At 33.8% G+C, this 15,205-nt stretch overlaps 1 protein-coding gene across 1 annotated transcript; it reads right to left on the reverse strand.

Annotated features, from left to right (window-relative positions):
• Window positions 1–1,483: 1,483 nt before the first annotated feature.
• On the reverse strand, window positions 1,484–2,947 carry LOC147405068 (GATA transcription factor 5-like). The gene is made up of 3 exons (XM_086441184.1): window positions 2,801–2,947; window positions 2,387–2,710; window positions 1,484–2,293 (listed from the first exon to the last, which is right to left on the reverse strand). Exons 1-3 carry the CDS (start codon window positions 2,885–2,887, stop codon window positions 1,628–1,630), a joined length of 1,077 nt encoding a protein of 358 aa, XP_086297310.1. The 5' UTR covers window positions 2,888–2,947; the 3' UTR covers window positions 1,484–1,627.
• Between the last annotated feature and the right edge of the window lie 12,258 nt (window positions 2,948–15,205).

The raw sequence follows: 15,205 nt of genomic DNA on the forward strand, positions 1-15,205 counted from the left end.
TTTTCTCTTTCTTAATGGTCCATTGTTAATAGCAAACTCACCCATTTTTTATTTATTGTCAAGTTCACCACTTTTTATTATTTTCAAAACAGAACGGTTTTTAATTACTGTTGAGTTCACCAATTTTTAAACAAAAAATGGTGAACTCTAACACTAATAAAATCCACCCATTTTCAATTTTCAAGTTGTTCCAACTAAAATATATGGAAAGATCGACTAAAAACATGAGATAACGACTTGTTTAGATGATTTCAATCCAAAATAATCATTCTTAATCGATTTTCATCTAAAAACTAAGAAAAAGGGGGGGGGGGGGGGACAACTTTTTACATACATCTTCAAAATGTTAAAAATGATTTTTCCTTCTTTCTTAAATCCTTTTCGATGGAATGGAATCTTCGAAATTCGATGAGATGTCAAAAGTCAATTTTTAGATGAAAATGATGAGCTCGAATAATTAGTGCATTCAATCATGAGAAATGTAGGAGATGAAATCTAGGGACCATTTATAATGAAAAAGTTTACTAAATGTCTTGCTAAACTACCGATGACAACTTAGGGACTATGTAGAAAGAGCCCTTCCTTGAGGGTCTTTTAAGAAATTTTTTCAATTTTTTTTTTTTTCAAAAAGGGAATTTAATTTTCAAAAGTAGCATGTTGACTATTATCTTATCACTTGTTACCATCGAATTTATCTCGAAACAGTATCTTACGTAATTTACGAAACTTAAGACATCCAACACTAATGAAATAATGACACGTTCAAATCAAAATGAAAACGATAGGACAGGGGTTACCCAACTTCCAATGTTTGTCAAACGTGGCACTAATTCATTGGAGTTATATATATATATATATTTTTTGTCTGACTTTAATTATCTTTTTATTTTATATACCAGAGAGAGAACATTCTAATTTTGGCATGTGGCACGACGATAGATGGTGGACGGTAGACCTCACCATAAAACATAAAGTTAACCGCTAATTTTAGAACAAATATTTTTTAAAAATTTACTTTTCTTACTAACTTAGTAAGATTTCAAATCTTACTAAGATTGTTAAACTCAAATGGATTATCAAATTTGTAATTCAACACCACAATCCCCTAGATTCCATGAAAAAACTCAATTCATAAAGATACTGTTTGAAGAGTGTTTTAATCTTTGAATGGGGTGTGATAAATAATTTAAGAAATTGCGGTGCAATGAGTAAAAGTTGGGGTGTCAATGGCAGCTCTCTAAAAATTTCTCTCACAAGTTTAAATTTAAATGTTTGTTTTGGAGTCTTGGAGATGGTGATAGCCATTTAATAAACACGTGAAGGGCAATCAGCATTCAACACAAATCCCAAGGTATTAAGATACTAACAAACCCCTTAACCACAGATTTTAAAATATATTATAATCTCTGTTTGGCTTTTTTAACTGCAACTAAAAACGCCTGGACGGTTTCGAACTCAAGACCACAAAGCCAAAAAGAATTCAAAAAAAAAAACTCTCAGAAATAAATAGAAAAAAATTTCATAAAAACTACCCTAAAATACGTTACAAAACTGCTAACCTAAATACAGATAGAACCCGTCACAGTACAAACCGGGTCGAACCGGTTCCTGAATTTCGAATTAAATTTCAAAAACTTTGAACCGCAGGAACCAACCGGGATTCCGGTAGAGTCATTTCTTTCTTCCTTCGCATCTCGAGCACTTTCCGATGACTGTTGGAATGAACTTCGCTCGAGAAAGTTGGACTGCAAGCCGGTCTATACTCAGGCAAGAGTCGACCGGATTTATGTCGAACCCCACAAGCGTTACAGAGGGTTTTAGCTCCTAATGGACCGGTTCGCCATTGTGGGGTTTTCTGAACACCGCAGTGGCTGCACCTTCGTTGCGTCTGGGACGAACCAGTCACCAAACCCGGTTTCTTTTTCTGCTTCTTCGCTGGCGGTTTTCCAAGACAGTAGAATAAATCGAGATTTTGGGGTGTATTGGTGAATATGAGAGGAGATGTCGTAGGAGAAGATGAGGACGAATCAGAGGAAGACGAAGAGGTTTGGGTTTCTGTAAATGAAGGTGAACCAAGAGACCAAACCCTTACTCCGGTTCTTGAACGTTTGCTTCTCGCTTTGGCGGGAACAGGGGTTGGAAAAGTTCGGGTTTTTAATGGAGTCTCTGTTTCAGGTTCAGACCGGTTTTGATTTGGGGATTGAGTTTTCTCTATTGGGTATGTTGGAGAGATTTCTGAGAAGCAATTTTCCACGAAATGAGATAACCATTCAAGATTCTCTAACTCATCCGCCTGTAAAAAATGGGATTTTTTTATTTTTTTCAAAAAATAGAGAAAAAAAAAAAAAAAAAAAATTTATCAAAAAATTAAGAAAAAATCGCTTACCGGGACATTGAGTTCTTCGTTACAAGGAATCGAACCAAAATCTTCATTTAAAGAAATCCCACTAGAGTTTGAGTTCTTCTCTTCTTCTTCGTCTTCTTTTTCTTCTTGTTTTTGTTCTTGTTCTGTAACAAAGCCTTCTACTTTAGAAAAGTCAAGAAGGTTATCTACGAAAAAATCATCTCCAGAAACACCAACATTTGTTCCATTTTCAGCCCAAATATCTCCAAAGAACGCTTCTTGGGTTGATTTCATGGCCGCTTCTGGCAAAAAACTGGTTTTAAACGCTTTTGTTTCCACGCAGTCCATTTCTTGTTTTACCTGAATCTAAAAATACACACAAAACACAAGAAGTTGAAACCCAAATTTACCCAAAAACAGGAAACAAAAAATTTGTTTTTATTTTTAATTTCTTACCTGAGATAGAGAATGAGATGGAAGGGTTAGAGAAGAGGAGGAAAAAGGGTTGAAATGGAAGAAAAGGGGAAGCGTTTGGTGAAGCATTGAATATTGGTTGGAGGCGGATCAAAGGGGCCCGGTTTTTTTTAATTTATTTATACTTTTTTAAGTTATTTAGAAATACACCCTTTATACTTTCTAACTTGATATTGTACCCCTTAAGTCTTGAACAGGTCCTCTTGTTCGGCACTAATTCAAATGACATAAATACCCTTATCTCATCCATTTTAAAAAAGAACAAGAAGAGGGCATTTAGGTCATTTAAAGGTCAGGCGTATGTAACCATTTCGAAAAAACACACAGTTATTTATAAAAGTACTCCCTAAATATTTGTCGCTTTGTCTTGTTATGCTGCAAAATTACGGTTTTACCCTTAGTAAGACTATTCTAAGTCTGCGTGAAAAGTCCTTCTCGGACCTTGTCTACGGTCCTTAAGATTTTGAATTTTCGTCCCACCAAAAAACCAAGAAACGGAATTCCCACGGAACCGACACCTTTAACTTTTCTCCGTTTTTATTTCAAAAGTACCCTAATTTTTTAAAATATTTACATAACATACCCTCATTTTTGGCTACTTTTCTTTGTGATTAACTACCGCATTAATCGCCGCTCATTATGGTGGTTCTTTATTTTGTTTTCTTTACCGCTCATCTCTATCTAAAATGTTGACTGTTCAATGTCAAAATAAGTCAATGGTGTAGAAAGATTAGAGATCTATCGGACGGTCAAGATCACATATTTATTTATTTTTAAATTCCTGTAGAAGATCTTTTGCATAAGAGCCGCCAATAAATGTTGGAAGGACAATTGATTTTGAATAATGAAGGCCAATGCCTATTATATGCTTTTGTCTCTTTCAATATTTGCTACCTCAACGCATCTCAACTAAAGTCCCTTGATAAAAATAAAGTGGGCCCTACTTATAAGCTCTTAATCATAATTTTAAAATTCAAAAAACTTGACTCAAAACTTAACGACCTAATCAAATCGAAAACTTGTGAGCCGAAGTCAGATGGATCAGATAAAAATAAAAATAATTTTTTTTTATAAAATATTATACATAACCAAATAACTTGATGCATTTTTTTCTAGTTGATTAGTTAGTTCAATGAGTTAGTTCCATCAAGTTTGGGGGTTGAATCATCTTGATATCTACTCTTTCAAATTCAGGGGTGGAGCCAGGATTTCACTCATGTGAGAGCAACATAAGAATGAAAACTTTTTTGTGGGGACAACTAAGAATGTAAAACAAATTGTGAGGGTAATAGCAGTTGATTTTTTTATCTGTCACTATTATCTGTAGCAATAGCTCATTACTCTGTAAAAGGTTTGAAAATTTTTATGGGGGCAAGTGCCCTCATTGCCCTCACTCCAAATCCGCCCATGCTTTCAACTAAATTCAATCAATTTCGAACTGATTTACCGAGTTTTGAAACTATACTCCTATTATCTTTAAGATCAACTAGAAGGTAGCATGTGCAAACACACATATATCAAAAGGGTTAATTTGTAATTTAAAATATTGATTAGAGGGTTTGTGTAGATTAGATAATATAAAAAGGAAACTTTTATAATTTAAAAAATTAAGTAACGCAAATCTAAGGTTGTGAGTTACAATTTTGGATTTTTAACTAAAATGACCTTGATTATATTAAATTTAAATATAAAAATGAAGGTATTTATGACTGCTCAAATTTTGGTATCGAACCACTTCTACAGCTCTACTTCGCCTTCTCTCGTTACAATATTAAAGATGTTTAAAGTTCAAAAATCAGTCACGGTGATTTGATATATGACTCGTGGGTAAGCTGCCAATTGGGTTGGTTGTTGGTTCACCAACACTGACGACTTGAGAAAAGTAAAGGGTAGGGACTTGATCTTGAACCTGCAAAGGTAGGACCGACTATAAAAAAATCAATCTATTAAATTCAAATTGAATTAAAGCCTAACGGTGTGCAATCTAACCCCAGCGAATATCATAACTATTGTGCAATTAATGGTGATAGTCTCTTTGGACATATGACATTTAATATCACTAAAATATTCTATCCATCTTTAAAATATAGAAAGAGTCATGTTGGAGTGACCTCAAGATTGTACTTCATATCGTACATCCTACCATGAAAGTGTGTATGAACCATAGGTTCTTTTTGACTTGTATCTCCATGAAAAACATAGATGGTTTTTACACACTTTCACGTCAGGATGTGTGATATGAACTACAATCTTGAGGTCACTTTAGCATTATTCTTATAGAAATATCTCTCCAGGGGCGAGAGCCAAGATTTTCTTGTAGTGAGGGCAAACTATGGTTAGTTGTATAGTTGAAGAACTTGAAGATAAATGGTTTTAGGGAGAAATTCAAAAAATTGAGAGGGGGAGGAGGGCAAAATTTGGAGGGAGGTGAGGGCATGCAGGCAAATGGGGAGAGAGGTGAGGGAGTGGGGACAAATGGGGCATGTAATAAGTTGAAAATATAGGGGTGTTTCAAATATCTGTGGGGGCAATTTTCCCCACCAGCTCCTTACTAACTCCGCCCTTGTACCTCTCATTTACATAACAAGTAAACTATGGTTATATTTATTTAATTAGGACTCAAGTTTTTCTTTATTTAAGAATTGTATTTTTTTGAATCATCATATATTCCTACCCTTACTAGTTACTAAGACTTTTTTCTTCAGCTTACATGGATTGACAATCTGCCACAATGTTCAAATAACACCTCAACCCTCTATGGTTCTTGGCCCAGAATAGATTTTAAAATAAAGAACAATCAAAAGATTTTTTTTATCCGATCAAAGACTTCAAAAATGGAGGGATAGTGAACTACAAAATTTAAAAGAGTCGTGATACATTGCCTTCGTTGGACACTACATTGATGTGGTAGTGCACAGATAACCATTTATTTCCTTGAGATACAAGTTAAAAAATCAATGGTTTTCTATGCACTGCCACGTCAGTGCAGTGTTCGACATAGTTTCCAACAAAGGCAATCCATAATTTTTCAACGAGTGTTGATAATTTCACTTAGGAACGTAGCAACTCAATTGACTTATCTGACATGACAGGTTCGAGAATTGTAGATGTGCTCTTCTCGGGACACAAAATTATAGTTCCCCATAAAAAAAGTGTAGTTTTGTTTCACAAGAAAAGCATATCTACGATTTCTAACTCTGTCACGTCAGGTAAGTCTATTGAGTATGCCACATGCCTAAGTCAGATTATCACGACTCTTTTCCAATTTGCAAATTCAAATCCAACATTGAAAATTTTATTTATCATTTTTTTCCTTAAAGTTTTAACAATTGTGTGCTACATCCTTTTTGGCATCATATGATGTATACATTGCTTTTTAGCTTTAGAGTGCCTTAAAAAGTCTCAATTTCACCCCTCGGATAAGTCTGTTGTCCAATATGTAAAATGTTAAGGTTTGCCAGCTTGAGATTGTTTTTTTTTTTTGTTCTTTAAGACTCGTGACGAAGGCATGTGGTTTTGGCATGCGGTTAATGTGTCAAGGGCATAGAACCATAGATCTTTTTCATTATGATACACAGAAAAAAGATGTGCTGTTTTATGCTCTTGCCATGTCAGTCGCATACTAAAATCAAGTGCATTCATCGTTATTCTTTTTCTGTGTGCGTGTGTGTGTGTGTCTCCAATGGGTCCTCCTCATAGTCTTTATGCGTTAGGGATTCTCAATTGAGTGATCTGGTGAAAAATCCAAAGTCTTGCCTTTCAAGAGAGTTCAAATTTCAAAATTATTATGCATTACCTTGGATTTTACGAAACTGCCCTTTGGTATGCATTTTGTTCTTACATGTACAGGAAGAAAGAAACGAACAAGAAAAGTACAATAGTGATCTGAATTACTGGTTAAACTAATTTTTAAAATATTTATCACAATGGTAATAAACCATTTTGGTATTTATTTATTTTTATATATGTACCTTAGAGTAGTCCTAAACCATTATTGGGCCCAAGTCAATTAGGTCCAAACCCAACCACAATGGACTCGATCCGAGCTCTAATGGAACTTATGATTTTATAAAACACTAGTGATTTTCTCACTCAAACTTTTCTTTCGGTTGACGTGGCAAGTGCACATAACTGTAAATATTTTCCCTCTATATCCCAAAGAAAAAGATCTATAATTCTATGCTCTTGCCACATTGGCCAAATGAATAATTTTGAGTCAAAAAATCATGGCTCTTTATAAAAATATTAAATTTATAAAATTTTGAAAATTGTTAGGAACCCTTTATACTAATTTTCGTCAAAATAGGTACTCAATCTTCATCCTAATTGAAAAACAATTCGAGATGAGGGTAAATTTATTATTTGTATAATATGTTTTAATCATTTTTTTAAATCATACATATAACTGTACATAATATAGGCCATAACTCAGTTGGTTTGACACATTGGAGACCTACTTTGTAGTCTTGGGTTCAAGTCTAGCAAAAAAAAAAAAGAGTAATAAAACCTTCTCACCTCAGTGCCATACCGTTGGACACTATAAAACTTCTTGTTTTTAAGTTTTAACCATTACTTATACACTTTGAAAACGCTTACGAGATATATTTAGCTGGCTTTTGGAGAAATCTTTTCTTTTTCAAATGGTTTTTCTTCACAAAACTGATTTATCATGTTTGGAGGCACACCAAAAATAAAAATAGTTTTTCACAATTTCTTTTATTTAATTTTCATCATTAAACCAGCGATAATTGTAGATTTTAGATGAATTTGATATCCTATTAGGACTCATAATCCCTAATGGATCCTAAATTATCATTTGGTCTATAAGTTCTCCCAACAAAAAAAAGTATGCATCAAAATTTATGGTATACATCAAGATTAATATGAACCTAATTAATAACTTGATGATCAGATCTCAAAACTAAGATTAATTAAAGAATATTGTTGAAGTGACCTCAGGTTGGAATTTCATATTGCACTTCTTGACGTGGAAGTGTATGTGAATCATAGATGCTTTTCATTGAGATACGAGTAAAAAAGCATCTATGATTCCTATCCACTTTCACGTCAAGAAGTGTGATATGACGTTCTAGCTTGAGGTCGCTCCAGCATGACTATTATTAAAATAGGAAAAAAGAAGAGATAATGATCTTATTCAAGTCACTCCATTCATATTTTAACACATATTGGGCTAATTCTTTATTGATTTCTATTGCAATTACAATGTGTACATATTTACAATCATATGCTAAAACCAACTAAGCAATCCTAATTGTGGAGTCTATTTCCTTCATAGTCCAGAGAAATGGCTCGTCCCCAAAACAAACTATTACAAAACTTGAACTAAGTATCTGTGAGAGATACTCACCGAGGCATGAAAAATATTGTAACATCCGAACTCTTACCTCAAATGCAATATGATAAAGAATTCAAGGCAGCCTAAATTGTAATTTAAAAAAGAAATTTTCATATTTAATACAATATCCACTAATACTTATAGGAATAGAGTTGACAATGACATATCCTGACTCACTAACCTCAAAACGATAAAATCAATTCAACTCAACAATTAATGCATTGGGATATTTTTTTAATCAAACTCAAATACTAACATTAATAAGACGTGAGAGTAGAACTCAAGAGCTCAACCAGCTATACTAGCCAGCTCATGACCTACTCGACTTATACACCTACGCAAATCATATGGTGACACATGTCCAGACTCGAGACTATAAAAAACCCCACTCAAAGTAAGGTAAGGGGAGGGGGGTTTCAAATTTTTGAATGCTAAGACAAGTTTAACACTAATCATCCCTTCGAGATCCACTATTCATCATCTTCTCTAACTGTATGAATTCTGAATTTTTACATAAGCATCATTCCAATTTCTAACTTGATCTTTGAAAAATCATTGGCAGACACCATATCAGGGCCTCATCTTTCTTCACTCTCGACATCTGGAGCTCGGATTCAACTTCACCACCTAGACCTAAGGCACAAGATTAAGAAAGCATCAACTGGTGTAAAAGGGTTGGTAGATTAAGATCTTCTAGGCTTGATCAAGAACATTATGCATCTCAAGGAATGGGGCCTAAAAACCCTCCACACTAATTTTAGTTCAAAATTCAAATTGATATGAGACAATTCTGTTCAATTCCATAATCACATTCTCTAAATTGAAGGGATGGTTCTATAATCGCATAAACTAAACCCATAATACGTTTACATCCCTAACTACTCATAATTAAGTGCCTAACATTCCACCTATCACCATGATAATGACCTTATTCTCAAGGGTAGATTTACAAGAAAAATGAAGGCCATGTGTGAATATACCTCTCTGCACAAGAGCAAAAGTCCAATCTCTCCGTGCAAGAGCAAAAATTTTATGTGCGTAAAAATAGGTTTTTAGAGTTTCTCAACAAAGAGCAAAAAATCTCTTCGCGCAAGAGGAAAAATCTATCCAAACATTTGCTAGCTCCCCACAGGAGTAAAAGTCGTCAAGAAACTCTATCCAAATGCAGTGGAAATTTCTACAAAGATCCTATGCATTTTTATTAGAATCAAAATGAAGTTCTTAATCAGCACAACTTCATATGGGTTGGTAGTCTTGCAAAAGTACGATAATGGCCATTAATAGTGATCATCATATTAGAAGGGTTATGCAAAGCCCTTAATGCCCAAGAAATCCAGCCTGTGAAATTATGTGAGGTAAAATTTCTACACTTTTTCAACAGCTCCATTTATTTTGGAGAATATTTGAGATATTCCTGGATTTTCAAATTGATCATGCCTTCCTTGACCACGAATTTCTCTAATTGATTAATGCTAAATGGCCTATATGCCCTCTTCTTTGACCTAAGCCCAGAACTCATGTTTTTCATTCCAAAACCAATTATCTTGAAGCTACAACCTCTAATTATATTATTTTTAATTCGTTCGACTTTATCTTGAATTCATCATTTTTTATGTAATCTTAGCCCTTCATAGAAACTCTTATATTTTTCAACCTAAAATTCATTTTTTTTTTCAAAAATCTTATCATGCCTAGGGTTTGAAGATTGAATTAGATAGATTTTTAAGTTGAAGAAGACTGATATTATTAATGAAAAATTAATAGTTGAAGATGACTGATTTTGAAGAAGAAAAAAATGGATTTTTCTTCTACTAAGATTGAAGACACTATGGGGTTTAGGTCATTTTCATTCAATCTATCATAAGTATATCTCAAATATTCTCCATAACGTAGGGGAGTATATAGCTAAGCTACCCATAAACTTGCATGATAGAAATAGTGGAATCCTTTCCTTGGTGGCTTCCATATCATGTTATGGTCTCAAATCAACCTCCGGACTCCCATGATCTGAGATGATAATCATTAGGGCTGCAACCTAGGCACGTTAGAGGGTGAACCAAGCACAACTAAAGTGGGAGAACCCTCAAACCGAGCACAATTCAATCTAACCATTGGGCCTTAGCTCAACCTAAGTTTGATATTCTAAAATGGGATTGAGCTCAGAGTAATCCGAGTTATTTTAGGCAGATTGGACAAGTTGGCTTGTTGAATATCCTAATTTCATTTTAATCAATAAATAAATTTTATATCTTAAAAAAAAATACAATATTAATAACAAAAGCACTAATAAATAAAATCACATATAACCTCCAAATCCATCATTGACTGGATATTTAGACAAATCATATTTAATTATACCTCACGTTAATAATATCCAATTGGCTAGAAATCATTACAATAAGAAATCAAAAAGTTGACAAAAAATATATATAATTATTATAAAAGAATTTGCATATTCCTATATAGGCATCAGATTCGAGTGGAGTTGCATTGCCCAATCTCTCAACCCAAGCTCAACCCAAAATATAGGTTGAGTTGAGATATTCTAACACAGGCTCAATTTGTTTTCTACGTAACTCCGACCAGGCTCGCACATCAATTGGTTGAGCCTTGAGTTTGGGCCAGCCCGGCCAGGTTGCAGCCCTTATAATCATACATTCTCTTTAGGAGTGAACTAAATGGCGTCGGAGGCAAAGTGAGTGGTTATGGTGTTGAAGGTGATGATAAGGATGCGAGATAATAGTGATGTTCCCAAGGTACTTAACAGTGGGATAAGACATATTAGTAGTTTCACACAACCTTCGTTGTAGAAAATAACTCAAATTACCTGGTGGAAGGGTTTCTTTCTAAACAATCCCCAAGTTTTAAGGTGTCTTATTATTAGTCCCCCGTTAGTCAACTTTTCTTTTCTTAATAATCCCTGAGTCTCATCTCATGCACGTTATAATTTTTTGAAATACCCAAACCACCATTTTCTCATCTTCTTCTCATATTTGGTTTTCCAACAAAGATTGAGATAAATCTTGACTATTTTTTTTACTGTGAATGACTATGGAGAATGAATACTTCTAATTTTGAACATTTATAAATGTCTTTTTTTTTTCACCGATTTATATAAAAAATGAAAAATACTGAAATTGAGATTCTAAATTTTTTGAAGATTTCATCAAAACTTTTGATCCAAGTGTCCATCTCACAACTATAATATATGCATTTTAGGTATTTAGAGAAGATCTATCCAATATTATCGTAGTCGAAAAAATGAAAAAAAAAATATTAAACAAAAAAATTTGATCATATTTACAATGTTGATCTCACCACTTTATTGTCAAATTCAATTTTTTTATTGTCGAACTCACACTAGTCGAGTTCACCACTTTTTATTGTTGAGTGCAACGTATTAATTTATTGTCGAGTTTATTACTTTTTATTGTTGAGTTCAACATTTTAATTTGTTATCAAGCTCACCACTTAGTGTCGAGTTCAGCACTTTTTATAAATTAAGATTACACCAAGTTAAATAATTTATCTTGTCCGAGCCGAATTGACTCATCCGAGACAACTCAGCTTTTCTATGAATGAGATGAGTCTCCAAAACGAGTTTTGAAGGACCTCTATATATTTATTTATTTTTTGCTAAAGTTCTCCTATAGTAAATTTTTCACAGCGGAGAAAGGGTAATTTTGAAAACAAAGAACACTAGCTTTTAGAGTAGAGATCAGATCTAGATTTAAATTGTTGTTCACTGATCTCCCATATTTAAACGATGTAAATTTAACTTATTGTTGAGGTCAACCCCACCTGTTTATGTATGTGATTTATTATTTTTAGAAATGTAAGAAATTTGGTTTCTCAATCAACAATCAAGAGTTTAGTTTATTATTTGGGATGATTTGTTAGTTTAGTTTCAACATCATTGGAGATTGGACAGCTCCATTAATAGAACAATTTCAAAGTTATGGTCGAGGAGGCATTCAAATAGTTTTTTACCCAATTCCCTAGCCTTCCATTCAGGGGCAGGGTAAGAACTTTGCCCATATGGGGGCAAGTAAGAGTAGAAAAAAAAATTTGTGTGTGTATGTGTGCGCACGTGCGCATGGTTTTTTTTTTTTTTTTGGAGGGGGGGGGGGGGTTTAAAAATATATTTTGTGGGAATTATTAAGAGTGAAAATAAAATGTCAGGGCAATGGTGGTGAATTTTTTTATCCACCACTAATATTTGTCCCAATAACTCATTAGTCTATAAACTCTGAAAATTCTTAGGAGGGAGGGGAGCAAAATCCGCCCTACTCTCATTGGTGATCTTGTGAAATTGGAGTGGAAACAATTCATCCCATGCATTGCTGACTACAAAATTCCCTCCAAAACACCAGATTTTTTGTTATTGATGACCCAAAACAGTTTCACACCACCACCCTCTTTACGATAGGCAACCCCTTGGGTTTAACAAATTTTTTGGACATAAAAGTAATTTTGAACCTTTTGCCCTAACCGAACACCCAAACTTGGATTCCATAAATCAAAGAACTTGGGGAGAATAGTCGAGCACCCCAAAATACTGAATAAAGATAGATTGAAAAGTGGGGAAGAGTATGAGACCAAGTTGAATGTAACTCCAACATATAATTCATATAAGATCAATCTTTTCAGTTATCATCATATAAATTGAAAAAAAATAACATGCTTTGGAAGAAGCATGTATGGTTTGGGAAGGGGTTTTAATTGATCAAAAATAAAAAAAGAATCTACTTCAACCGACATGCCCTTAAGCATGGCATACGTAACATAAAAATCATACTAAAGGGTAGTCATGCCTTAGCATGCCTCAAGATGAGATGAATCGAAGGTGCCTTAATACATGCGTGGCAAGGCGGTGTAAATGAGATGCACCAAGATTCATGCTTTGATTGTGCCTTAGTCAAGGTGTAAGGCACGCATCTCACTAAAAGCTTAATAAAATAAAGGGCAGTTTTTTTAACAAAATTAAAGTTTTAAGTGACGGATTGAAGCAATTAAAGGCCAGTTGATAAAGGTTTATCGACCTATATATATAACAAGATATAAGCTTACATAGAAAATCATTAAATCGTCATGAGAACAGCTTTTTTAATTTGGAAGTGTAATGACCTGGTTTCATATTTGGTATATTTTAATTATGTTCAGAGACGAATTTAAAGTGTTCTCTTCTGTAAGTAGACAATTGTATCAAGGCAAAAAGAAGGAGGTCGACCTACACCTACAATACAAACTATAAGTTTACAGGCAAAAATCAAAGCCGATTATAGAAGAAAGGTTAGGGACCTAGCCTACTCGAAAGATCTTACTCTTGGGTAGGTTGATTTTTTGTCCAGACTACCATAAAAATCCCTCCAAGGAACCTTATTTGATTAATGGATGCATCCAAGACCACCAATCTCGCCTGCAAAATGTCTATGAGATATCAACGAACCCTCGTGCTGATACATCCAAGAATTGTAAGCAACTACAAGTTGATTTCCAACATTGTCCATAATTCATAAACCACTCAAAAAAATAATATTTATTATTAGATCCATATCTTTGTTAAGAAAATAGGTGCAATTAAAACAAGAAAATGAATCAAAAAAAAAAAACACAAGACAAGATGCAATCATATAAATAAACATAGAGATTTTATGTGGTTCCCTCAAGAGTGAGGTATATCCACGGATCACACCAATTATATTCTACTATGAAGAGAAAACTCGCAGTTATAGATTACACCCTTTCATCAAAAACAAGAAATATAAATATCCTAGGCAACCTAAATAGAATTTTACATAATATTAATGAAATTACGAAAATACCTTTAGAAATATTTCTTTATGGGGTTTTGCCCTCGAAACCCCTCAGCGAGCTCAACCAGCACGGAGGCATGGCTTGATTTATAATACCTTCTTGTTGGCCAGTACTATCAGGTTCCACAATATCAACAATGGTACTAAATGGATACATTTTCTTTGCTTCTTCCATGCTGCAATATAGTAAGTTCAAGTTAGAACAACAATTCAAAATAACAAAAACTCCTCTAACTTTAAGAAGATAGTCAAAATTCCCCCCATTCTACCACATGAGTTATATGATACAAAATTATCATTTTCCTCCCTATTTTTAACACTGCTATATTTCAGATGAATTTGGAAAGTAAAGATCTTCAATGCTAACTCAGTAAGGGCGCATTTGGATTCCCATTTTGTGTCAAAAGAAACACTTTTTTTTTTAATTATCTAAAGAGCTCATAAGGACATATTTCTTCATCAACTATACTTTATCCCATAAATTGTGGTCAGCATTGAAAATCCTATTTCGACCTTACAAAACAAAACAAAAAAGGTCATTGAGAACAACTGTAATTTCTTATTTATCGTTTTTGGGTAACCAGCCCTATTTGGTTGAATTGGCTATGGGAGTGTTAAGAATGAAAACTGTTCTAAATTTATAAGAATCTTGTTGATTTTATGAGAGCTTCTAACCCCAACTTTTATTTATCACACCCTAATTAAAATTTAAAAAATAAATAAAAATAAAAATAAAAAAGGTGTAAACAGCTGGAGAACAAGTAAAAGTTGGGGTGCCGATAAAAACTCTCTCTCTCTCTCTCTCTCTCTCTCTCTCTCTCTCTCTCTCTCTCTCTCTCTCTCTCTCTTAGAAATCCATTTGTTAGATTTAAGATTTTATATGAGCCAAATCCTAATTGTAAACAACTGTTGAAGTTGTAGTTGTTTGAATGTGTTATAATGATTTTTAATGTTGAGGTAATAATTTGAATGGTGTGTTTTAAATTTTTTAAATTCTTTATTCTTAGTTGTAAATAAAATTTAATTTTGTGATATTTTTGTATTTATATAAAATTGTCTCCAATCCCAAACCTAAAGCTCGTTGTGGAGTCAGACTGCAATTTGTGATTCTTCTCGGGGATTAATCGGCCCAACCTACTTTAAAACCAAGCAAAAGGATATGAGGGTAGTGCTGCAACTTGGGCGGGCTGGCCCAAACTCAACCTGGGCTTTGGC

The sequence above is a fragment of the Akebia trifoliata genome, chromosome 4, assembly GCF_017979445.1.
Source record: "Akebia trifoliata isolate Shusen 1 chromosome 4, ASM1797944v1, whole genome shotgun sequence".
In the NCBI taxonomy this organism is placed as follows: Eukaryota; Viridiplantae; Streptophyta; class Magnoliopsida; order Ranunculales; family Lardizabalaceae; genus Akebia; species Akebia trifoliata.

What these genes read in the sequence shown, in the direction of transcription:
- LOC147405068 (XM_086441184.1), bottom strand. Translation starts at nt 2,887, where the DNA reads ATGCTTCACCAAACGCTTCCCCTTTTCTTCCATTTCAACCCTTTTTCC. An exon ending in CATCTCATTCTCTATCTCAG is followed by an intron (nt 2,711 to 2,800) that starts GTAAGAAATTAA and finishes GTGTATTTTTAG; the next exon opens with ATTCAGGTAAAACAAGAAAT. An exon ending in ACGAAGAACTCAATGTCCCG is followed by an intron (nt 2,294 to 2,386) that starts GTAAGCGATTTT and finishes CATTTTTTACAG; the next exon opens with GCGGATGAGTTAGAGAATCT.